At 38.8% G+C, this 24858-nt stretch overlaps 1 protein-coding gene across 11 annotated transcripts in view; it reads left to right on the forward strand.

Annotated features, from left to right (window-relative positions):
- The window catches only part of IL15 (interleukin 15), a 93890-nt gene extending 69425 nt beyond the window's left edge, over positions 1 to 24465 (forward strand). For 10 of the 11 annotated variants that reach the window (XM_043902493.1, XM_043902490.1, XM_043902487.1 and 7 more), the window contains 6 exons: positions 9153 to 9251; positions 10381 to 10478; positions 11781 to 11865; positions 18987 to 19031; positions 21003 to 21140; positions 24061 to 24465. In XM_043902493.1, coding sequence (XP_043758428.1) covers positions 9240 to 9251; positions 10381 to 10478; positions 11781 to 11865; positions 18987 to 19031; positions 21003 to 21140; positions 24061 to 24171 — 489 coding nt within the window. In that variant the 5' untranslated portion in view covers positions 9153 to 9239 and the 3' untranslated portion in view covers positions 24172 to 24465. Of the gene's footprint in view, positions 1 to 9152; positions 9252 to 10380; positions 10479 to 10973; positions 11084 to 11780; positions 11866 to 18986; positions 19032 to 21002; positions 21141 to 24060 lie in introns of those variants that run through there. The other variant, XM_043902498.1, reaches the window with a different exon arrangement.
- Positions 24466 to 24858: the final 393 nt, after the last annotated feature.

Consider the following 24858-nt stretch of genomic DNA (forward strand, 5'->3'; position numbering starts at 1 on the left):
AAATCTTGTTTTCATTTTTATTTATTTATTTATTTATTTATTTTAAATGGAGGCTAATTACTTTATAATATTGTGGTGGTTTTTGCCATATATTCACATGAATCAGCGATGGGTGTACATGTATTCCCCATCCTGACCCTCCCTCCCACCTCCCTCCCCATCCCACCCCTCAGGGTCATCCCAGTGCACCAAATCTTGTTTTTAAATGGAAGTAATTTTTAAAAGTCACAGTAGTAACTCTTGATAACATAGTTCACATTGGATTTTTTTAGCCTTAATGCTGAACACAGACTGTGTGTTTTAAGAAATTTCTTATTTGAAAATTTCATAATATTGGTGTCAGTTGAAAACAGCTTGAAATAAGTTACTGAAAAAATGCCAGTACACTTAATAACAGGACAACTTAAGATGTTAAAGATATCACTTTCTCAACTCTACTGAAATTGGAACTGATTATGAAATCCGTAAGTATCAGAGGCTGGCCAGTGGGTCAGATCCACAGTCTGTTTTAGTAAGTTGCATTGGATACACCCATTCACTCATGCGTTGTATATGGCTGTTTTCACATGATGTCAGCCTTAGATAGTTTAAACAGAGACGACGAGATTTACAAAGCATGACGTTTGCTCTCTGACCCCTTACGGAGAATGTTTACCGACTCCTGCTTTATACAACAGTGAAGGTTTTGTTTACAGTCTCCTACCACTGCTTTCACACCGTTATCAAATGACTCACTTTTCTCTGAGTATGCAAGTCCTTGTCAGGGCTCTTTTCTCCACCTAAAGTGTTGTTTCCTTTTGCTCAGATCTAAAATCTATCTGTTCTTCATGATGTGATTCAATAGAAGTGTTTAGTTCCGAAGTCTTGTCCAACTCTTTGCGACCCCATGGACTGTAACCTGCTAGGCTCCTCTGTTCATGGGATTTCCCAGGCAAGAATACTGGAGTGGGTTGCCATTTTCTTCTCCAGGGGATATTCCCCACCCAGGGATCAAACCCACATCTCCTGCTTGGCAAGCAGATTCTTTACCACTAAGCCATCAGGAAAGCCCCATGATTCCATTAACCCTTCCTTTATGAAGCTCCACAATTACAATTTTTAAAAAAAGCAATATTACCTAGACACATGTCTCTTATACTCCCTTACATATACTCTAAAATCCCTTGCCTTTCTCTTGGTTGTACTTGCTTGACATATGCAGCCATGACTAAATCCATTTCTCTACCTACTCCAAGCCTAGCTATTCTTTGTATGTAGTAATGTGGCTGTAGGAAACACAAGCGTGCTGACTAATCTTACTTTCTGGCCATTCATGACCATGAACTTTCATTAGGCTAGGCTGTTGTAAAATACTTAACATCTATTCACTGTCCTCTATACCTTGACAGGTATTTCATGTATTCTCCTATCTTCAACCCATAACACCTCCTTCCCAGGCTGTCTGCTGATGACTTTAGTCCTAGTTAACAGAAAATCGAAGCAGTGTCAAGAAATTTCACCACCACATCTACCTGCCTCTCAGCCTGTGCGTCTAGGTTTCCTTCTACTCAGCCTTCCTTCCCAAGCTCATATTGAAAAGGTGACCAATTTTGGACCCCTTTGTGTACAAAATAGTCTTTTGATGTTCTGAGCACTCAGTTTCAACGTGAGGAGGGTGGATTTGCCCTACGACTAACAGGTAATCCTCAGACACCAGTAGGATGATGTCCAAGAATTCAACTCAATTCAGATACTTTTTACCCAAATTAGGGGTCAGATCCCACAGGTTGATGGTTCCGTCTGGCCCCCTCCCAGCCTTCCATCGTGTGCTTTCAGTTGCCTGTTGAAAGTCTAAGTTGTTATCTATGCTTCTGACCAACTGGCTATAAATCAGGGTTCCCCAACACCCCCAGTTTATTGGTTTTTAATAAATGAATATAACTCAGGAATAGGTAGATGGAAGAGCTGAACAGGACAAGGTGTGAAGCAAGGGCACAGAGCTCCATGGCCTCTCCTGGCACCTCCAGCTGGCCCCCAGACCCGCACTTTTGGTTTTTTATGTACGTTTCATTACATAGACATGACTGCTTAAATCGCTGATCCTTGGTGTTTGAACTCAATCTCCAGTTCCTCTCTCCTCTCCTGAGGTGGGGGCAGAAATAGGACTGAAAGTTTCAACCCTCTAATCACATAGTTGGTTCTCCCTGCAACCAGCCCACATCCTTGAGTGGAGTCCAAAAGTCACTTCATTATCATAATAGATCTCATCACTCTCAAAGATTCCTTATCACCCTCAACACTAGAAATTCCTAGGATTTTAGGAGCTGTGGGCCAGAAATGAGAATGAAGACCAAATACATATTATAAATCACAATATCCCACATGTCATCCTCACTTGCCTATTCAAGAATATCACTCTGACAATCGTTCCCCTCTCTTGTGTGTGTGTTAATCGCTCAGTTGTATCCAAGTCTTTGGGACTCCATGTACTGTAGCCCGCCAGGCTCCTCTGTCCATGGAATTCTCCAGGCAAGAATACTGGAGTGGGCAGCCATGGGTACCCACCAGAGGATCTGGGTAGCCTCCAGAGGATCTTCCCGACCCAGGGATTGAACCCGGGTCTCCTGCATTGCAGGCAGGTTCTTTACCATCTGAGCCACCAGGGAAGCCCTATGTAAGAGTGTCCCTCTGACAATTGTTCCCCTCTCTTCCACAATCAGTTTTTACCTCAGCTTACAAATGTGCTGTTATTTCCCTCACTTTCTACCATCTATTATCACCTTTTGGAGCAATGTTCTTCAAAACATTGTCTGCACTAGCAGCTTACAGTCCTTTCCCTTTCTCTGCCGCCCATGCCCTCCAGTGCTCTTTGCAGTCTCACCCATGACCCTCATGTTGCTGAGCACTGCTAAGCACTCAGTCTGTGTGTTCCTTGACCTGTCAGCACATCGACATGGTCTTCATTTCCTTTTCCTAAATGTACTTTTCTCACTTGACTTCTAGAACATCACCGTTCTTAAAGTTGCAACCTTGTCCTTCTTACCTGTTTTCTTCTTCCCGTATCATTTAACTACTCTTTAATGAAATATATAATCCATTTACTTATGTATACTATATGTAGTCCATCTTTCTTCCTGAAACCAAGGTGCTTCTATGTTCACTGATTTGCTTTGTGAACAGGAATGCCTAGGTCATACCGAAACGTCCAACATGTAGTAAGTACTCAATAAATGTATACTAAATGGATTAAGGACAGCCATATAGTCTTACATTTTTTATATTCCACATAAGCATTCAACCTTGGTCTGCCCTCGGTTTTAGTTTTTTTGAGTGCCTAGCTGAATATGTGTACCAAATAAACCAATACTTATAGCCCTTCTTTTCTTGCAGAGTCTATTTAAGTTTATTTTAAATGTGTGACTAGGCAGGTAAATAATTAAACAGAATCAAGCGAAAGAAAACAGCAGTATGCTAGATTGTTTTTCCTCACTGGAAAAAACTACTCTTGGTATAGAATAGGGGCTTCCCAGGTGGTGCTAGTGGTATAGAACCACTTGCCAATGCAGGAGACTTAAGAAACATGGGTTCAGTCCCTAGGTTGGGAAGACCCCCTGGCGGGATGGCAACCCACTCTAGTATTCTTGCCTGGAGAATCCCATGGACAGAGGAGGCTGGCGAGCTACAGCCCATGGGGTCACTGAGAGTCGGATACAACTGAAGCAACTTAGCACACAGAATGTTTAGAATTGTTTTCACAAGTCACTCCAGAATTAAACCTACTGGGGCCACCCCGTTGTGTGGATTGTCTGCTTTTCGTGATGTCTAACTCTTAGGCAGTGACATCAGATAGTATTGCTGTCATAAGTTCAGGGAGTGCCCTGCAGTGAGACCCAGTCACAGGAGTCCAAAAAAAATCAGCTTAAACTCTGATAGCTCTTTGAGAGTAGGGCTTGGATTTAGTCTTTTTTATTCCTGGATCTAGGTACGCAGGTGAATGAAGGACGCGTCAAAGATGCTGATTGTCAGGGCCTTTCACGATCATATGCAAACTGTGTCCCAGGATTAAACACTGCTTCCATAGTTCTCCAAAAATATGACATTATAAGGAAGTGGACAGTTTATTTCATCACTACACTTGTATTCTCAGAAAGTGATTAACCTGGTTTCAGCCACTTGTATCTAACAGGTACTTTGTGGGGGACAAATGAGATGATGTTTGTCAAAGGACTCGAGTTCCGTTTTACGTCAGAACAGTGTGAAACACGTTTGTTTGTTTGTTTATTGAAGTACAGTTAATTTACAACATCTTGTTAATTTCTGCTCTACAGCAAAGTGATTCAGTTACACACACAAACATGTATGTAAATAAACACATATGTTCTTTTTTATATTCTTTTCCATTATGGTTTACCTGAAGATATTGAATATAGTTCCCTGTGCTATACAGTAGGACCTTGTTGTTTACCCATTCTGTGTATACTATTTTGCATCTATTAATTCCAAATGCCTAGTCCATCCCTCTCCCTCCTCTCTCCCCCTTGGCAACCACAAATGAAAGACCTCTTTGTAAACTATCAGAGAGCAATGGCTTCTTATGATTCACATGGGATGGATCAGCTGCTTTCCATAGTAAGGACCTCCACTTCTCAACCAGAGTTTATTATTTCTTGCATCTCTCTTCTACCTGTGCAACCTGGATTGTGAGATAGAATTTTGATAGCGACATGTATGACATTTATCCGAAGCAAGTTGCTTAACCTCTCAGAACCTCAATTTCTTCACTGTAAAATAAGAGTAATATCTCTTATATAAAGATATTGCCAGGACTGAATATGATAATGTATGTGAAATAATTTTGTAGACTTAAAAGCACTTGGTAAACAGTTCCTACTCTAATTAGTATTGCCATCGTGAGTGATAATTGTATTAAGTGTTAACACTGAGTCTTACTCAAAGAGAAAGTTACAGAGTATTTTACCTTTTTTGGGTCTTCTTTACACTCCTGGATTACACACACTCATGTTCTTAGCAAAGTTGTTGATCCACATAGTATGGACTGTCGAAACTTCCAAAGCTGTTATGAAAATCTGTCTTTCTGTTAGCCAGAAAACCACGTCAGTTCTTTTGCCAAATTAACAAAGCTGTAAAAATATCGTCAGTTAACACTGGTTTTTATTATCATTATTTGTTAGAAGTCTTTGAGGTCATTTCCTACTTATTCTACCATACTTGGCATGGAGCATTCTGACTAAAGCTGTTAGTTGTCCTTGACTTACACCCTGCAGGTAGACACCCTGCTGGTAGTTGGGCAGGACAGTGAAAGTCTGATTGGTAAGATTTTAACATCCTGCTTGTGTGGAGACACTGATGCAAAAGCCCAGGATTGAAATACTCATTGTTACTCAAGCAGCCTCCTGAGGCCTCATTAACAACTGTATCACCCTTTGTACTGTTGGTCCCAGCTTAGTAAATCCTGCTTCTTGAACAATGTGGAGTGGGGGATCCTACAACTAAAAAGGAAGTAGGGAATTTAAGAGAGTTTGAGTGAAATGGTGAAGATAATTTTAAAGTTTTGCAAATAATTTGGAGCAGTGACATAACACAGGCAAAGAGAATGATTGAGATGAGAGTAACAGACGTTATTGTAATTAAACTGATTAATGGGTGGTTTAGATTATGTGTAATAGGAAGATTAGACTTAATAATTTGTTGTGAAATAGACGGCATTTTTATTGGAAATACACTTACACTATCTTTTTTAATACTTAAATTCTAGTTTTTCTTTTAACTCTTTAAAAGAGTTATACATCATATATTATAAAGTAATCATTTTTACATTTCAAAAACATCTGAAAATAAAATAATTATTTCAGTCTACAAAACTTAATTGCAGTGAATACTTATGTTGAGAGACATAGCAGATTTTGGTTTTTGAAGGGGAAGTCAACAATACATACTATTTTAGAATGATGGCCAAAATAGTTGTTTAAATTTTATATATTTTGGTTTTAAATTTTTTAATAAAGTGGAATTGGATATGGGAATGTGTAATCTTCATATTCTTTGGAACTCTGCATTCAAATGGGAATATCTTTCCTTTTCTTCTTTGCTTTTTGCTTCTCTTCTTTTCACAGCTATTTGTAAGGCCTCCTCAGACAACCATTTTGCCCTTTTGCATTTCTTTTCCATGGGAATGGTCTTGATCCCTGTCTCCTGTACAATGTCATGAACCTCCGTCCATAGGTCATCAGGCACTCTATCTATAAGATCTAGTCCCTTAAATCTATTTCTCACTTCCACTGTATAGTCATAAGGGATTTGATTTAGGTCATACCTGAATGGTCTAGTGGTTTTCCCTACTTTCTTCAATTTAAGTCTGACTTTGGCAATAAGTAGTTCATGATCTGAGTCACAGTCAGCTCCCAGTCTTGTTTTTGCTGACTGTATAGAGCTTTTCCATCTTTGGCTGCAAATAATATATTTGCAGTCTGATTTCGGTGTTGACCATCTGGTGATGTCCATGCGTAGAGTCTTCTCTTGTGTTTTTGGAAGAGGGTATTTGCTATGCCCAGTGCATTCTCTTGGCAAAACTCTATTAGCCTTTGCCCTGCTTCATTCTGTACTCCAAGGCCAAATTTGCCTGTTACTCCAGGTGTTTCTTGACTTCCTACTTTTGCATTCCAGTCCCCTATAATGAAAAGGACATCTTTTTTTGGGTGTTAGTTCTAAAAGGTCCTGTAGGTCTTCATGGAACCATTCAACTTCAGCTTCTTCAGCATTACTGGTTGGGGCATAGGCTTGGATTACAGTGATATTGAATGTTTTGCCTTGGAAACAAACAGAGATCATTCTGTCATTTGAATGCAGAGTTCCAAAGAATAGCAAGGAGAGATAAGAAAGCCCGCCTCAGCGATCAATGCAAAGAAATAGATTAAAACAACAGAATGGGAAAGATTAGAGATCTCCTCAAGAAAATTAGAGATACCAAGGGAACATTTAATGCAAAGATGGGTTTGATAAAGGACAGAAATGGTATGGACCTAACTGAAGCAGAAGATATTAAGAAGAGGTGGCAAGAATACACAGAAGAACTGTAAAAAAAGATCTTCACGACCCAGATAATCACGATGGTGTGATCACTCACTTAGAGCCAGACATCCTGGAATGTGAAGTCAAGTGGGCCTTAGGAAACATCACTACAAACAAAGCTAGTGGACGTGATGGAATTCCAGTTGAGCTATTTCAAATCCTGAAAGATGATGCTGTGAAAGTGCTGCATCAATATGCCAGCAAATTTGGAAAACTCAGCAGTGGCCACAGGACTGGAAAAGGTCCGTTTTCATTCCAATCCCTAAGGAAGGCAATCCCAAAGAATGCTCAAACTACGGCACAATTGCACTCATTTCACACGCTAGTAAAGTAATGCTCAAAATTCTCCAAGCCAGGCTTCAGCAATACATGAACCATGAACTTCCAGATGTTCAAGCTGGTTTTAGAAAAGGCAGAGGAACCAGAGATCAAATTGCCAACATCCGCTGGATCATCGAAAAAGCAAGAGAGTTCCAGAAAAACATCTATTTCTGCTTTATTGACTATGCCAAAGCCTTTGACTGTGTGGATCACAATAAATTGTGGAAAATTCTGAAAGAGATGGGTGTACCAGACCACCTGACCTGCCTCTTGAGAAACCTGTATGCAGGTCAGGAAGCAACAGTTAGAACTGGACATGGAACAATAGACTGGTTCCAAATAGGAAAAGGACTATGTCAAGGCTGTATACTGTCACCCTGCTTATTTAACTTCTAGCAGAGTACATCATGAGAAATGCTGGGCTGGAAGAAGCGCAAGCTGGAATCAAGATTGCTGGGAGAAATATCAATAACCTCAGATATGCAGATGACACCACCCTTATGGCCGAAAGTGAAGATGAACTAAAAAGCCTCTTGATGAAAGTGAAAGAAGAGAGTGAAAAAGTTGGCTTAAAGCTCAACATTCAGAAAACTAAGATCATGGCATCTGGTCCTGTCACTTCATGGCAAATCAATGGGGAAACAGTGGAAACAGTGTCAGACTTTTTTTTTGTGGGCTCCAAAATCATTGCAGATGGTGATTGCAGCCACGAAATTAAAAGACGCTTACTTCTTGGAAGGAAAGTTATGACCAACCTAGATAGCATATTAAAAAGCAGAGATGTTACTTTGCCAACAAAGGTCTGTCTAGTCAAGGCTATGGTTTTTCCAGTAGTCATGTTTGGATGTGAGTTGGACTGTGAAGAAAGCTGAGCACCGAAGAATTGATGCTTTTGAACTGTGGTGTTGGAGAAGACTCTTGAGAGTCCCTTGGACTGCAAGGAGATCCAACCAGTCCATCCTAAAGGAGATCAGTCCTGGGTGTTCATTGGAAGGACTGATGCTGAAGCTGAAACTCCAATAGTTTGGCCACCTCATGCGAAGAGTTGACTCATTAGAAAAGACCCTGATGCTGGAGGGATTGGTAGAAGGGAGCAACAGAGGATGAGATGGCTGGATGGCATCACCGACTCGATGGGCATGAGTTTGTGTAAACTCCGGAAGTTGGTGATGGGCATGGAGGCCTGGTGTGCTGCAATTCATGGGGTCGCAAAGAGTCGGACATGACTGAGCAACTGAACTGAACTGAATCTTCATATACTTCATCATTTTAAAGAAAACAGGATTTTGTTACTTATGAAATTCTCAATTGATGTTTCAGTTAACAGTGATATAAAGACTGAAGACATGTAGTCAATGTCTATAGAAGTAGCTTCTTCTGTTGTAAATTATATTAATAGTCAGTAGTTTATATGCATTAAGGTATTTGGCTGCTTCAGCTTTTCATTAATATGTCTTTGGAATTCAGTCAATTCAAGAACCTAATACAGTGGAAAGGACTTGGGCTTTGTAATCAGGCAAACCTGGTCTCAAATCATGGCTGTCTTGTACTTCCTGTGGGGCCTGGGCAGCTCACCCAAAAGTTGCCAACCCTCCATCTTAGGATTGTTCTGATGATTAAATAAGATACACATTTCTAAGTGACTAATAGGGTGACTGTGAAAAAGTTGGTGCTCAATAACTGTTAATGCTATTCCCTTTCTTTCCCCCTGCTAGTCCACTTGTGTTTTTAATGGATCGTCTTCACTCTGGGTTGTATTGTAGGAAGTATTCTGGATGGATGGCTGCTGGAAACCCATTGCCATAGCCAGCTCTTCTTCAATACTGAACGATTTACTCTGGCATTGAGTAATGAGAATTTTGGTAAGAGAAATTAGATGAAGATAGTATATGGACTTTTCTTAAAAGGTCACTTGTGTCTCAGATACTTCATAATAATTTATATGGCTCTCCTCTGAAGATTTTGGAATGTCACAGGTGTCTGTTGACATATGGGTTGCTTTTATTTTTAAAATAAATAAACTAGGTTTTTAAAGTCTATTAACACCTTGATGTGCTCTTCATGTTGTTTTTCACTTATCTCACTCTATTTTGTTCTTTAAATGTCTAATCAATAAGTTGTGTAGTCTTTGAAAACAAGGTCTAGTTGTTATTCATTCTTTCAGTGTGAATAACATGGAGCACAGATTCTTAGAGGTTAAGTCAACACTCCTCTTTTGGGACCTCCCTGGCAGTTCAGTGGTTAAGACTCTGCCTTCCAATGCAGTGGGGGTGTAGGTTTGATCCCTGGTTGGAGGGCTGAGATCCCACGATGCTGCATGGCCAAAAAATGGAAAAAGCATTGCTCTCTGAAACTATAAAGACTTTGACCACATGAAAGAGGCAGGCAGAAATATAAAAACTCCAGGAAGTTCTGAGATAAGTAATCTTCCTAAATCACCCAGAAAATTTATTATATATCAGCTCTTAAGATAGCATAGGGTATCTTTGGTTGGTTCCATTTCTATTCAGTTTGTCTCCAAATTATATTAATATGTAATTAATTTTCATATTGTTATGTGAAATTAGTATATAACTAGCATATCTATATTAGTAATTCCTATAACTAACATGAACTATGTTGGACAATTGAAAAGTAAGTAAGAAAAAAAAGAAGAAAAAAGGAAATAAGGATGAGAAGGAAGTTAAGGATAATAGAAACAAATTATATTACCATATAGGTAAATTAGTAAATATACATATTTTTTATATATTATTATAATTGAAATGCAATTGGGGAAATATGTATTAAAGAACTTTGCATGTAGGAGACAGAGTTGATGGTAGGGGAGAAAGCAAAAAAGATACATTCTAATTTCATTCATTCCAGTAAGGAATTCTGAAACTTTGATATGTTTACATTTTGGAACCTAAAAATATGATAAGGTATCATTTTGAATCTCATTGTTTCACTGAGAAGTTTAACCACTTTGTCCATGATTTTATTTTTCAGAAACCATATTTGAGAAGCACTTCCATCCAATGCTACTTGTGTTTACTTCTCAACAGTCATTTTTTAACAGAGGCTGGCATTCATGTCTTCATTTGGGGGTAATTTTATCTTTCAGCATAGAATCATCATGTTAATAACCAGGATCATTGTTCTTCAATATCTTCTCTATTAAATTGGTTCATGTTCAGTTTGCTTAAATCTTTAGGTTCTCAGTATGTGGGGTATGATAACAGATTATGGAGATTCAGAGGAGGTTTGGTAAACATCCTACAGAGAATTTTTATATTCTTATAAAATTCCAAATGAGTATTACATCCTGCAAATAAATTAGACTTCTTGATATCTGACTAAACTTGGAAGGAAACTCTTTATTAACATCCTGTGTGATTTTCACACCAGTAAGAAAATAGATATTGAGGGCTTACCCATGTTGCTTTTTTGTTTTATCTACCCCTGGCATTGACTCTTCTTATCCTTTGAGCCCTATTTTAGTTCAGTTTGAAACATTTATTTCTTCATTTAGGCCTTTTGATTTTCCTCCTAATAAACATTCATATTTTCCCATGCCTGTTAACTTTTTCCTTCTCTGTTAGATGCAACTAATACACTGCACTCACCCAACTTGTAGTTTTGTGATCTGACTTGCAGTTCAGTTTTATTCTGCTAATGCCTTCATGTTATGGGGAACCACAGATTTGTGCAGGTAACTCCTCCTCTCAAAAAAAGAATAGTTTTGACTTGCATGCTTCTGTCCTGGATCCATCAGGGGGCAACTATTTTCCCTGAAGCTCCAAGAATTATTCTGCAGTTACTTGGTCAGTGTATGTATCTTTTGTCCTGATATTAAATTTCCATTTTACAAAAATACATAAGTTGCATGATCTAGTTTTGTGACCAGGCCCAAGTCCATAATGTTTATGGAGAAAGCTGCTATAAGGTGCATGTAAGGGGCATATATTTACTGTCAAAATCCTTACATCAAAAAGATGAGTGCTTATTTAATAATTTTACCCATTTATTAGACTTAAAAGTCTGATCGGACCTCTACTTAAAGGAAAGTAATAATTCATTCAAAAACATATTCTGGGCACTGCCGCACATCAAGCAATGTTTTTATTTTGATGTGATAAATTGCACCAACTTATCTATAAGTTATCCCTCCAAATTAGATTTTTCTGTAATCCAGGTTGGTCATCAGGCTAGGTAAAGCACCAAAATTGTACTATATGTTCAGTGTTTCTATTCATCTACAAGGCTGTGGAATGCCCAAAGGCAAAGGTAGCACTCATTTTTTTCACTTGTTGGAATAAAAAAGGTCTTGATTGCTCTTTTGCCTGTAGTATTCAGCAAGATAGTATTATGTTGATTCAGAATGCTTTGCTCTTTGGTTTTGCTTTCAGCTGTATCAGTGCAGGTCTTCCTGAAACAGAAGCAAACTGGCAGTATGTAATAAATGATTTGAAAACAGTTGAATATCTTCTTCAAGTAAGTACTCATTTTTCCATAAAATCTTTCATATAATTGCTATGGAGTCTGTTACTCCCTGTGTTTTCCTGTCAGTCTTAATGAAATCTCACTTGAAACAATAGTGTTTCTGTAGAATTGGTATGCCTCATAGAACCTCCAATGAAATCTTTTATTTAGAATTTTCAGATAGCAGTTACCTTTAAACCTCAATTTATGAGTGGCCTAGCGTGAAGAACTCTCTGTGACCACAGGCCAGAGAGACTCCCTTTTCCTGTCAGATACATAACAGATATATCCTCCAGATATCAAACAGACCAGAGAGCTCGTTAGCAGAAAAACCAGGTGACTTGGTGACCCTTGTAGGGGAAATAGGCTGACCCAGGGAAGGACTCTCTGTTCCATGGACTAGAAAACCCCCTCTGGACACACCAGTTGTTTTGGCAGAACCTGTAGAGGAAAGAAATACGGGCTGTATTATTGTGTGGGCAACACAAGAGGGACCAGTGAGCATCTCAGGGGCAGCAGGTGTACCAAACCTTCCAAATTTGCACCAGAAAGATTCTGAAAACTAAACCATCATTGGAATCACAGCATACAGACATAGGTCAGCATGTCTGTGCTAAGCCTATACAGAGTGGCTGCATGCTAAGCTACAAGACTTTAAGTAGGACCAGGGTCTCCTTACATAATATCCTAAATACCAGAATATATTGAAAAATCAGTTTTCAAACCAAAAAGCAGGAAAATCACAACTTGAATGAGAAGAGAGTCTGAAACAGGCTCTGAAACTGAGATGGATTAGATGTTGGAATTATTTGATAAGAATTTCAAAGCAGCCATTGTGAAGATGTGCCAGCAAGCAACTGTGGATATCCTTCAAACAACTGAAAATAAAACAAAAAACAACCCAGAAAGTCTTAGCGAAGAAATACAATATGTAAAAACACACCAAATGGAAATTACAGAACTAAAAAATACAATAGCTGAGATATAAAACAGACTGAAGAGGCTCATTAGCAGAATGAATATGACAGAGGAAAGACAGTCAACTCCAGGGTAGAATAGAGAGGAAACAGATTGAAAAAAAGTAAATAAAGCCTCAGGGATTTGGGGGACAATAAAAGATCCAGCCTTCCTTTCATTATCCTCCTATAAGGAGAGGAGAAAAAGAATACTAACAAAAAGACATAGATCAGCCAAATTGATGACAAAATACAAACTGACTTTGTGCTGTCTACAATGAATTCACTTCAAATGGGTAGATTGAAATTAAGAAAGAGAAAAGAATATGTCATGTTACAGTAGATTGAATAGTGTCCACCCCTAAATTCGCATTCACCTAGGCCTCAGAAGTCTTTGCAAATATACTCAGTTAAGATGAGATTACAGTGAGGTAAGGTGGGCCCTAAATCCTTGATAATTGTCCTTATAAGAAAACAGGATACATAGACACAGGGAAGAAGGCCCTGTGAGAACAGACAGCCAAGAGCCAAAGAAGACTGGAATGACTGGCATGATGCAGCAAGGGTTTGCGAGCCATAGGGAGTGACAGTTCTCTAGTACCTTCAGAGGGAGCAGGCTCAGTTGAATCCTTGGCTTTGAACAGTAAGAGTATGAATTGTTACTTGAAGGCCCTCACTTTGGGGTACCATGCTACAGAAGCTCTAGGAAACGGAGGCACATGCACACAGTCATTCACACAATAATTTTAAAAACTAGAAATGGCTATATTCGTATCAGATAATGCAAACTTAATAGCAGATAAAATTACTAGAGTCAGGAGAGACATTACATCTTGGTAAAAGAGATTAATCACCAGGAAAATATAATGATCTTAAATGTGTACCCACCAAACAGCAGAGCCTCAAAATTTAAGAAGCAAAAACAAATAATAGAACCCAAAGGAGAAGCAGATGAATCCACAAATATAGTTGATTTTAGCACTTTCTCAGTGACGAATAGAACTACTGGACAGAAAATCAGAAAGGATATAGAAGAACTGGATGGCACAGTCTACCAACAATATCTAATGTCATGGATAGAACACTTCACACAACAACAGCTAATAAACATTCTTCTCAGGCACCACTCACCAAGACTGGACGTATTCTGAGCCATAAAATAAACTTGAACACATTTATCAGAACTGAAATCATGCAGCACATGTTGTCCAACCACAGTGAATTCAAGTAGAAGTCAATTACATAAATACAACAGAAGATCTCTAAACACTTGGAGATTAAATTATACTCTTAGAAACATTCCATGGGTCAAAGAGCAAGTCTCAAAGGATACTAAAATATAGAACTGAATGAAGACAAACATGCACCATAGGAAGATCTGTGGGATGTAGCTATAGCATTACTGAGTGGAAAACTGATATATGTTAGAAAACAGGAAAGATCTCAGATCACCAACCTAAATTAGTGCCTCAAGAAACTGGGGAAGGAAGAGCAAAATAAATCTAACCCATGCAGAAGAAAGGAAGTAATAAAGACAAAAACAAAAAGTAATGAAATTCAAGTTAGGAAAGCAATAGAGAGAAATCAACTAAATATAAAGCTCATTACTTGTGGAAAAAATAAATAAAATTGATAAACCTTTAGAAATCCTGACAAAGATAAGGGATGACAGATACCATTAATATCAGGACTGAAATTGGGGTCTTATTACAGAACCTACAAACATTAAAAGGATACTAAAGAAAAACCATGGACAACTTGATTCTCATAAATTTGATAATTTAGAGGAAATGGACGATTTTCTCACAAACCACAACCTATCGAAATGTAGCCGAGATCAAATAGATAATGTGAACTCTCCTATAACTACTAGATACTTTGAATTCACCATATACAAGCTCCCCAAAGAGAATCTCCAGATCAGCTGGCTTCAGTGGCAATCCACACACAGCTGTGTAAAAAAAAAGTCGATGGGGTAACAAACTGTAGTTCATCCATACAATGGAACGTTACTCAGTGGATAAAAAGAAATGAGCTACTTAGCCATGAAAAGGTAGAGGATCCTTAAAACCCATTTGCTAAGTGAAAGAAACCAATCAAAATAGGCTACATACTGTGTATGCTTGCAACTATATGACATTCTGGAAAATGTTGGATACAATAAAGTCATCAGTGATTACCAGTGGTTAGGAAAAAGGGACAGATGAAAGACTGGAGAACAGGTGATTTTTAGGGGCAGTGGAAGTATTTTGTATGCAACTATAATGATCAATGCATATCATTACACATTTTCAATAACTATAGGTATACAATACCAACAGTGAACCCTAATGTAATCTATGGACTTTAGTTGAAAATATATCAGTATTGACTCATCAGGTGTAATAGATGTACTATCCTAATATAAGATATTGATAATAGAGGGAACTTGGGAAGGGGCTGGGAGCCATATGGGAACTTTTCTGGTCATGTCCTGCAAACCTACAACCGCTTAAAAAATAAAGTCTATTAACTTTTTTAATGAGTCAGTTTCAAAAGGTTACCTACTGTATGATTCCATTTATATAATATTCTTGAAATGATATCATAGGAATGAAGAGCAGAGAAGTGGTTGACAGGATATAGAAGGATGATGAGGGGACTATGAATGTTTCGGGAGGAAGGTGATTTTAGCTATAAAAGAGTAACAGAGGCTTTCTTATGGTAATAGATTGTTCTGTATCTTAAATATGGTAGTGATTACATGAATGTACACATCTGATAAAATTGTAAAGAACTATACACATACACACAAAAACTGGTGAAATCTGAACAAAGTGGGTGGACTGTATCCATGTCAGTCTCCTCACTATGATATTATACCATGTTATGCAGGGCAAAATGTGGTTTACTGGATAAGGAAATGACAAACCACTATTCTTGCTTTGAGAACCCCATGAATGGTATGAAAAGGCAAAAAGATAGGACGCTGAACTCCCCAGGTCAGTAGGTGCCCAATATGCTACTGGAGATCGGTGGAGAAATAACTCAAGAAAGAATGAAGAGATGGAACCAAAGCAAAAATAGCACCCAGTTGTGAATGTGACTGGTGATGGAAGTAAAGTCTGATGCTGTAAAGAACAGTATTGCAAAAAAAAAAAAAAAAAAGACCAGTATGGCTTAGGAACCTGGAATGTTACGTCCATGAATCAAGGCAATTGGAAGTGATCAACCAGGAGATGGCAAGAGTGAACATCAACATTTTAGGAAGCAATGTACTAAAATGGACTGGAATGGGTGAATTTAACTCAGATGACCATTATATCTACTATTGTGGGCAAGAATCCCTTAGAAGAAACGGAGTAGCCATCATAGTCAACAAAAGAGTCTGAAATGCAGTACTTGGATGCAATCTCAAAAATGACAGAATGATCGCTATTCGTTTCCAAGGAAAACCATTCATTATCACATTAATCCAAGTCTCTGCTCCGACCAGTAATGCTGAAGAAGCTGAAGTTGAATGGTTCTATGAAGACCTGCAAGACCTTCTAGAACTAACACCCAAAAAAGATGTCCTTTTATTTATAGGGGACTGGAATGCAAAAGTAGGAAGTCAAGAGATACCTGGGGTAACTCCAAGGCAAACCTGGCCTTGGAGTACAAAACGAAGCAGGTCGAGGCTAACAGAGTTTTGCCAATAGAATGCACTGGTCATAGCAAAAACTCTCTTCCAAGAACACAAAAGAAGACTACACATGGATATCTACATATAGTCAATATCAAAATCAGACTGATTATATTCTTTGCAGCTAAAAATGGAGAAGCTCTATACAATCAGCAAAAACAAGACCGGGAGCTGACTGTGGCTCAGATCATGAACTCCTTATTGCCAAATTCAGACTTAAATTGAAGCAAGTAGGGAAAACCACTGGACCATTCATGTATGACCTAAACCAAATCCCTTACATTTTACAGTGGAAGTGACAAATAGATTCAAGGAGTTAGATCTGATAGACAGAGTGCCTGAAGAACTACGGATCAAGGTTTGTGACATTGTACAGGAGACAGGGATAAAGACCATCCCCAAGAAAAAGAAATGCAAAAAGGCAAAATGGTTGACTGAGGAGCCCTTACAAATAGCTGAGAAAAGAAGAGAAGGTAAAGGCAAAGGAGAAAAGAAAAGATATATCCATTTGAATGCAGAGTTCCAAAGAATAGCAAGGAGAGATAAGAAAGCCTTCCTCAGTGATCAGTGCAAAGAAATAGGGGAAAACAACAGAATGGGAAAGACTAGAGATCTCTTCAAGATAATTAGAGATAACAAGGGAACATTTCATGTAAAGAGCACAATAAAGGACAGAAATTATCTGGACCTAACAGAAGCAGAAGATATTAAGAAGAGGTGGCAAGAATCACACAGAAGAACTATAGAAAAAAGATCTTCACAACCCAGATAACTATGATGGTGTGATCACTCACCTAGAGCCAGACATCCTGGAATGTGAAGTCAAGTGGGCCTTAGGAAGCATCGCTACGAACAAAGCTAGTGAAGGTGATGGAATTCCAGTTGAGCTATTTTAAATCCTATAAGATGATGCTATGAAAGTACTGCACTCAATAAGCCAACAAATTTGGAATACTCGGCAGTGGTCACAGGCCAAAGGTCAGTTTTCATTACAATTCCAAAGAAAGGCAATCCCAAAGAATGCTCAAACTACTGCACAATTGCACTCATATCACATGCTAGCAAAGTAATGCTCAAAATTCTCCAAGCTAGGCTTCAGCAATACGTGAACTGTGAACTTCCAGATGTTCAAGCTGGTTTTAGAAAAGGCAGAGGAACCAGAGATCAAATTGCCAACATCAGCTGGATCATTGAAGAAGCACTAGAGTTCCAGAAAAGCATCTACTTCTGCTTTATTGACTACTCCAAAGCCTTTGACTGTGTGGATCACAACAAACTATGGGAAATTCTTCAAGAGATGGGAATACCAGACCACCTGACCTGCCTCCTGAGAAATCTGTATGCAGGCTTAAAGCACCATTTAGAACTGGACATGAAACAACAGACTGGTTCCAAATCAGGAAAGGAGTATGCCAAGGCTGTATATTGTCACCCTTCTTATTTAATTTATATCCTGGGTACATCATGTGAAATACAGGCTGGATGAAGCACAAGCTGGAATCAAGATTGCTGGGAGAAATATCAATAACCTCAAATATGTGTATGACACCACCCTTATGGCAGAAAGTGAAAAACTAAAGAGCCTCTTGACGAAAGTAAAAGAGGAGAGTTAAAAAGTTGGCTTAAAAACCGATGTTCAGAAAACTAAGATCATGGCATCTGGTCCCATCACTTCATGGCAAATAGGTGGGGAAATAAAGGAAATAGTGATAGACTTTATTTTTGGGAGCTCCAAAATCACTGCAGATGGTGACTGCAGCCTTAAAATCAAAAGACGGTTGCTCCTTGGAAGAAAAACTATGACCAACCTAGACAGCATATTAAAAAGCAGAGACATTACTTTGCCAACAAAAGTCCGTCTAGTCAAAGCTATGGTTTTTCCAAGTAGTTATGTATGGATATGAGAGTTGGACTATAAAGAAAACTGAGTGCTAAAGAATTGATGCTTTTGAACTGTGGTATTGGAGAAGACTCTTGAGAGTCCCTTGGACTGCAAGGACATCCAACCAGTCCATCCTAAAGGAGATCAGTCCTGGGTGTTCATTGGAAGGACTGATGCTGAAGCTGAAACTCTGATACTGTGGCCACCTGATGTGAAGAACTGATTCATTTGAAAAGACCTGATGTTGGGAAAGATTGAAGGAGGGGGACGGGGATGACAGAGGATGAAATGGTTAGATGGCATCACTGACTTGATGGACATGAGTTTGAGCAAGCTCCAGGAGTTGATGATGGACAGGGAAGCCTGGCATGCTGCAGTCCATGGGGTCGCAAATAGTCGGCCGTGACTGAGTGACTGAACTGAACTGATGATGCAACATCATCACTGGGGGAATTGGTGAAGGGGCACAGAGGATCTTGCTGTATTTTTCTTATAACTTCACATGAATAAAATTATCTTAAAATAAAGACTTTAATTTAGAAAGTTTAATTTAATGTTTTCAGTAGGTTGTTCCCATTATATCTAAAGCAGGGAGTAGTTTCTCATATTGCTTCATTTTGTTTCTTTTCAGTCTTCACATATAGATGCCACTTTATATACTGAAAGTGATGCTCATGTGAGTATATTTTGTTTTCAACATTGCTGTCTTTTTCAATGTTCAAAGGCTTGGAGATATATTTTTATAAGTTTACTGAAACATGTATAGTTTTAAAATCTAATGTTTGGCGTGTTCATATGATCAATGAATTTTACATGCAATTGTTGAGATTATAGCACTTTAGGGAGAAAGAGCTACATAGGTAATATTTACATTGTAGCATCTTTGTCAAATCGAGACATAAAAAAGCCTTTTCTATCAATGTCAAACAAAAAAAGGTACATATTTCTGTGATGCAAGTAAAACATAATGCAATTGATGCAAGAATCAAGTTAGTCAATCTAAAAATATCCTACATATCAATTTTATCCAGTGCTATCACTTTTAATCACATTTTGTACAAATTGTTTAAATATATTCCTGTTCTACATTTTGCCTGAATCTTTACAGTTGTCAGAAAAGGATTCTGACTGGTTATTCTTTATGTGAGAAAAGAAACAAACACAACCCATAAAATCTACCAGAATTCAAAAATGACCTTAAATTGCTTCATTAATATGCTGACATTGCTTAAGGCATATAGAATTTCTGTTGAGTTGCTGGTCCATTCTGTCTGAATTGGTTACTAAAACCAAGACACAAATCCCTGACATCTTCTCTTCTTGGAAAATAAACTCTGTGTTGTGTGTATTCACAACAGTGGGTCTTCTATTATTCCTTAATTAGAACTTCTCTTAAATAGAAGGTTTACCTTACCGAGACTTTTTAAGCTTTGGAAAGAAGCCACAGCCAGAAATGGGGAGGTAGGGAGGGTGCGGGGGTGGAGAGCAGGTATCTATCAATCACTTGGAGATGGTGCTGCTGCAGTAGAAATAGTCTTCTCTTTTGGCTTCAACAGGTTTTCCATTTTTCTTTGCATTTTCTTCAAAGTAGAAAGCCGTCAATTAACCGCCAACACTCAGAATCCTGAGATTGCTGTTCTTGTAAGAAGATAACCTTGCCGCTCCTGCGGTTGTAGCTAGCAAGAAGCTGAGACTGAAACTTAGATTTAAACCCTGACTCAGCCACTTCCTAGCTTTGTTGCCTTGGAAGACACTAAATACTTCTGAACCTCAGTTTTACTATTTGTATTTTAGTGGTTGTTTATTTTATTGACATGGTGACAGTATTCACCCTTTCAATCCAGGGCAGCTGCTGTGGGAGGATAAGGAGTATTTCCAGCGCCAGACAGGTGGCCGTGTCCATTCCCTCTTCCCTTCCTTCCCTCCTTCATTCATTCAGTAAGCCCTTGCCAAGTGCCTGCGGGGTTCCAGGCACTGTGCATGGCATGGAGAACAAGAAGTCAGACAGTCTCTGTCAGATCCCCACAAGCTCATTAAATGCTTTGGTTTGAAGTTTAGGTTTTTGTTGAAGTAATCATCTTGGGAAATGTATTTTTATGGGACCTGAAAAGTATCTTTCTGATTTGGCCAGCCTGTGCACAGGCCATAGTCCTGCTTTGATTTTTCTAAGAAGTTTCTTGGAATTATGTGTGCCACTGGAACTTGCAGGAATAGTATGATTAGCAGCTACCAGTATTTAAAATGTTAACAATACAGTCTTATTCTAAAAAATTCTTCCATATGCACCATCTTTATTCATGTTTTGAGAGTTCCAGGTCAATATTATCACCCCTTTATACAGAGGAAATGTGCTTAGTGGGAAAAAGTGGTGTATTATTTCTACGTTTTCTAGTTTTATGTTCTTTCTTCTGCACAGTATCCCCATCTTTCCTGACTGTTTTGTTCTCAGTTTGTTTTGGTTTTGATTTCAAAGCCAAAAGAGAAAAATAAGTCAAGCTGCTTCCTATGTAAAATGTCTTAGGATTGTTGTGTTTCTTTATAAAATAGTTGGATTGACTTTTTACAAAATCAGAATTGCATCTGTGTGAAACTGAAATAATGGGAAAATAATTGTTTTCAAAAATGATTCTTTGTAATTCTGTTTTAGCCCAATTGCAAAGTAACAGCGATGCGGTGCTTTCTCCTGGAGTTACGTGTTATTTTGCACGAGTCCAAAAATGCCGCCATTTATGAAATAATAGAAAATCTTACCATGCTAGCAAACAGCAGTTTATCTTCTATGGAGGTGAGTTATCCAGTAGTTGTCCAGAGTTACATCGGATGCTCTTGGATTGACTGGAGGAAATCATTAGCTGGATGGGAATGGACAAGGAGACCCTTGGAGGGAGCACTTGGGAAAAGGAGTTAATTGCAGCAGAATGGCTGCCAGAAGCTGCACCATCACGCATGTGCACACAATCCTAAACTTTTTATTGATTTATTCATTCAACAAACATTTACTACATGTTCCACAGCGTGTGCTTCATTGCACACAGGGGTGTGCTGAAATGTGTTGAAATGACAAAGGTGAACTAGACAAACAGGTCACTGACCTCAAGGTGTTGATCACCAGGTATAGTTACATAATTGTTGAGCGTGTGTGTATGTGTCCGTGTGTGTTAGTCACTCCATCCTGTCCAACTGTTTGCGACCCTGTGGACTCCTCTGTCTATGGAATTCTCCAGGCAAGAATACTGCAGTGGGTAGCCATTCCCTTCTCCAGGGGATCTTCCCAACCCAGGGATCAGACCTGGATCTCCTGCATTGCAGGAAGATTCTTTATGTCTGAGCCAGCAGGGACACCCAAATGTTGAGCATCCATAGAGTAATACTTGGGTTATTACTCTGTGCCAGCTACTGTTCTTCCAGGGTCACGTGGTAACTCACTGAATTCTCACAGTCAATCTGTGAGATATGGTTATCACTGTTTCTGTTTTGAGGCTCTCATGCAGTTAGTAAAATGAGGAGCCAGGAATCCCCAAGCAGTTTCTCTCCAGTCTGCCTTCTTATCTACCCAAAGGATTAATGTTGCAAAAAGATAATAATAAAAATCTGAATACTTGAAGTAAAAGGTATACTCCTAGGTATCAAGAGCGGTATAGGGCCCCTGGAGAGCAAATGCCAGGGACCCGTATGCTAGGCTGGAGCATCAGCTGTGCAAGGCCCTGAAGTACAGAAGATTATGGCTAGCATGGCAAAACACTAGTGGCCAAAGGAAAGTGGACAGAAAAAGTTTCATAAACAAAGCCATCATCATGATTTCTTCATTTAACAAATACTCTTTGGGGCCCATTGTAGGCCCTCAGGATATCAGAAGTTAAAACACACGTATAGTTCCTGCTCTTACGGAAGGAGGAAGCACGTAGTAATCACTAAGCAAATAAATAGTAGGTCAGGTGTTTATTAATAACTGTAGTGGCCACAAAAGAGGCAGGTAAGGGGACTGAGACTCTAGAGAAGGTTTGCTTACAAAGCTGACAATTGGCAGAAACATGAGAGAGAATGAGCTTCAAGGATGCCGTGGGGAAGTATGTTCAGTCAGAGGCAACTGAAAGAGCAGAGACCCTGAGCTAGTGTGGCTAGACACCGTTGATTTTCCCTAAAGTACCAAGCTGCTTTAGGTCTTCATTCCAATGTCACCTTCCCATAGCAATGTCACTTCACAACTGCGATCCCCCCCCCACCTCAGCATGCCTCACCCCCTTCTCTATATGTCCCACCATCTTAAATACTATGTATTTTACTTGTTGGATATTGTCTAATTTTTCCTACTAGAATTTCAGCTTCAGAGGGGCAGGTTTTTTGTTTCTGTTTTTTTGTTTGTTTGTAGTCCTGAGTCCCAACTCCTAGAACAATGCTTGACATGTACTAGAATTCTGATCTGTTTCTGAAATGAATATATTAATGTTTAAAATACTCTTGTGATATGTTCTCTCTCTGTTATTGGTGGAAAGGCTGAGCCATGCAACAGATAATTCATAGCAATGTCAATGGGGAACTCTTTAATGTGCATTTTTATAGTCACCCTCAGCATGGCATAGTGTGGCCCGAATGCACAGTCAGAAGACCTGGACATGGAGAATTTCACTGATTATGTCAACTAAATGAGTCATTTAATATCTCTGCCTTCCTATCTGATGTGATTATTTTCAGAATCAAATAGGACAGCATTATATGGAATATGACAGCACCTGGCAGAGGGTGTGTGCTTGATAAATGCTGGTGAATTTGAATTTTAAATGCTTAATGGATGGAGAAATCTCATTTTGATTTTTTTCTGAAACAGCTTTCACAGTGCAGATGATCCCTGGAAAGTTTGTTTTGTGGATTGCCACACTTGTAGAAACTGTGTTTAAAGTACAATAATTTATGGTATTCATCAAAATAGTTCAAATTAACCAATAATAATTGGGTGAATATTGTGTGTCAGGCCCTATGCGAAGCAACAATACATAGCCTTGACTTCCTGGAAGAGCCCAGAGCAAACAGTGGTCTGAGAAGCATGAAGCTCCTTAACATCAGCCTAACACATGACGTGATGTGAGAGAGAGCCTAAATACGGAGTTCTGAGAATGCAGAAATGGGACATTTAGTCTAGCCTCGGGAGCTCCCAGGTTCAGAAAAGCCTTCCCAGTGGAGACAGCACCTGAGTGATCTTAAGTGTGAGTGGTTGTAGCTGAAATAGAAGTGTGGAAGGAAGAGAGAAAAGCTAAGACAGCAGAACACCTAATAGGCTGATGTACGTATGGGACCAAAAGGCATGAGCTCAGTGTTCCTAGAGCTGAATCTTTGAGCTGTAGAAAAAGTGAAAGAAATAGGTAAGGAATAGCTCAAGGAGAGCCAGCATGCCATGCAGGCACCAAGGACTTCATGCTAGGGTAGATGACCTGAAACTACTGAAGGCCTCTCTAAGCAGGAAGTTTGTGGTTCAATAGATCTTTTTTTTTTTTCCCCAATTATATTTTTCATTGTCTTTAATTTACTCTAGGAAAAAATCAGCCTTATCAAATCTCCCAGTTCTCTTTTCCCTTAGTTACTCCTAATATGGTAATTAATCTGCCAAAGATTTTATGTCCGGACACCTCACCATGTGGTTCAAATGATATGATATTCACAGGAAAGGCATATTTTAGATTTGCCAATCCATCCTTTCTTTTTATTTGCAGAATAAAACAGAATTGGGATGCAAAGAATGTGAGGAACTGGAGGAAAAAAATATCAAAGAATTTTTGAAGAGTTTTGTACATATTGTGCAAATGTTCATCAACACTTCTTGATTGCAGCTGATCCTTTTCTGCATTTCTATTATTAACAAACATCTTTCCATGGCTTAGAGGCAACAAAGCACTCAGCATTTAAAATGTGCTGCCAAAACAAATTCTCCTGGCGAAACCATGCTCAGGATCTTGGTTGCAATGGATTCATAAAGGTGAAAGTCGAAACATCACACTGAGACCACGTTATCTGCCAAGGACAGACTTGTTTTGTTCATTTATTTTTAATTTATTATTGAAATTGTACATATTTGTAGCATAATGTAAAATGTTGAATAAAACTGTGTACATATTTTATCCTTTGAAATTGCACTGATATTTTACATCTTATAAGAAAATAGAGGGTGTTTGGCTCAAGGATGACCATCAAATTATTAAACAACCTGTACCACTTGGTACTACGGCTATAGGCATAGAGGGTGCCCCAACCAATGTGGAAATTGACTACCAGCCTCCATTTACTTCTTCTTTAGGTGTAGCACTTGGAGGGAGAATTGACTACCAACAAGAAAGGAGGAACTAGGTAGAAACCAATAATTTCACTACTGATATATAAAGCCCTTCTTCTTGCTATTGTTGTTTAGTCGCAAAGTCATGTCCAACATTTTTTGCGACCCCATAGTCTTTAGCCCTAGAACATGGCATCCAGTCCCATCACTTCATGGCAAATAGAAGGGGAAAAAGTATAAG

This window comes from Cervus elaphus, chromosome 5, assembly GCF_910594005.1.
Source record: "Cervus elaphus chromosome 5, mCerEla1.1, whole genome shotgun sequence".
NCBI classification, from domain to species: domain Eukaryota; kingdom Metazoa; phylum Chordata; class Mammalia; order Artiodactyla; family Cervidae; genus Cervus; species Cervus elaphus.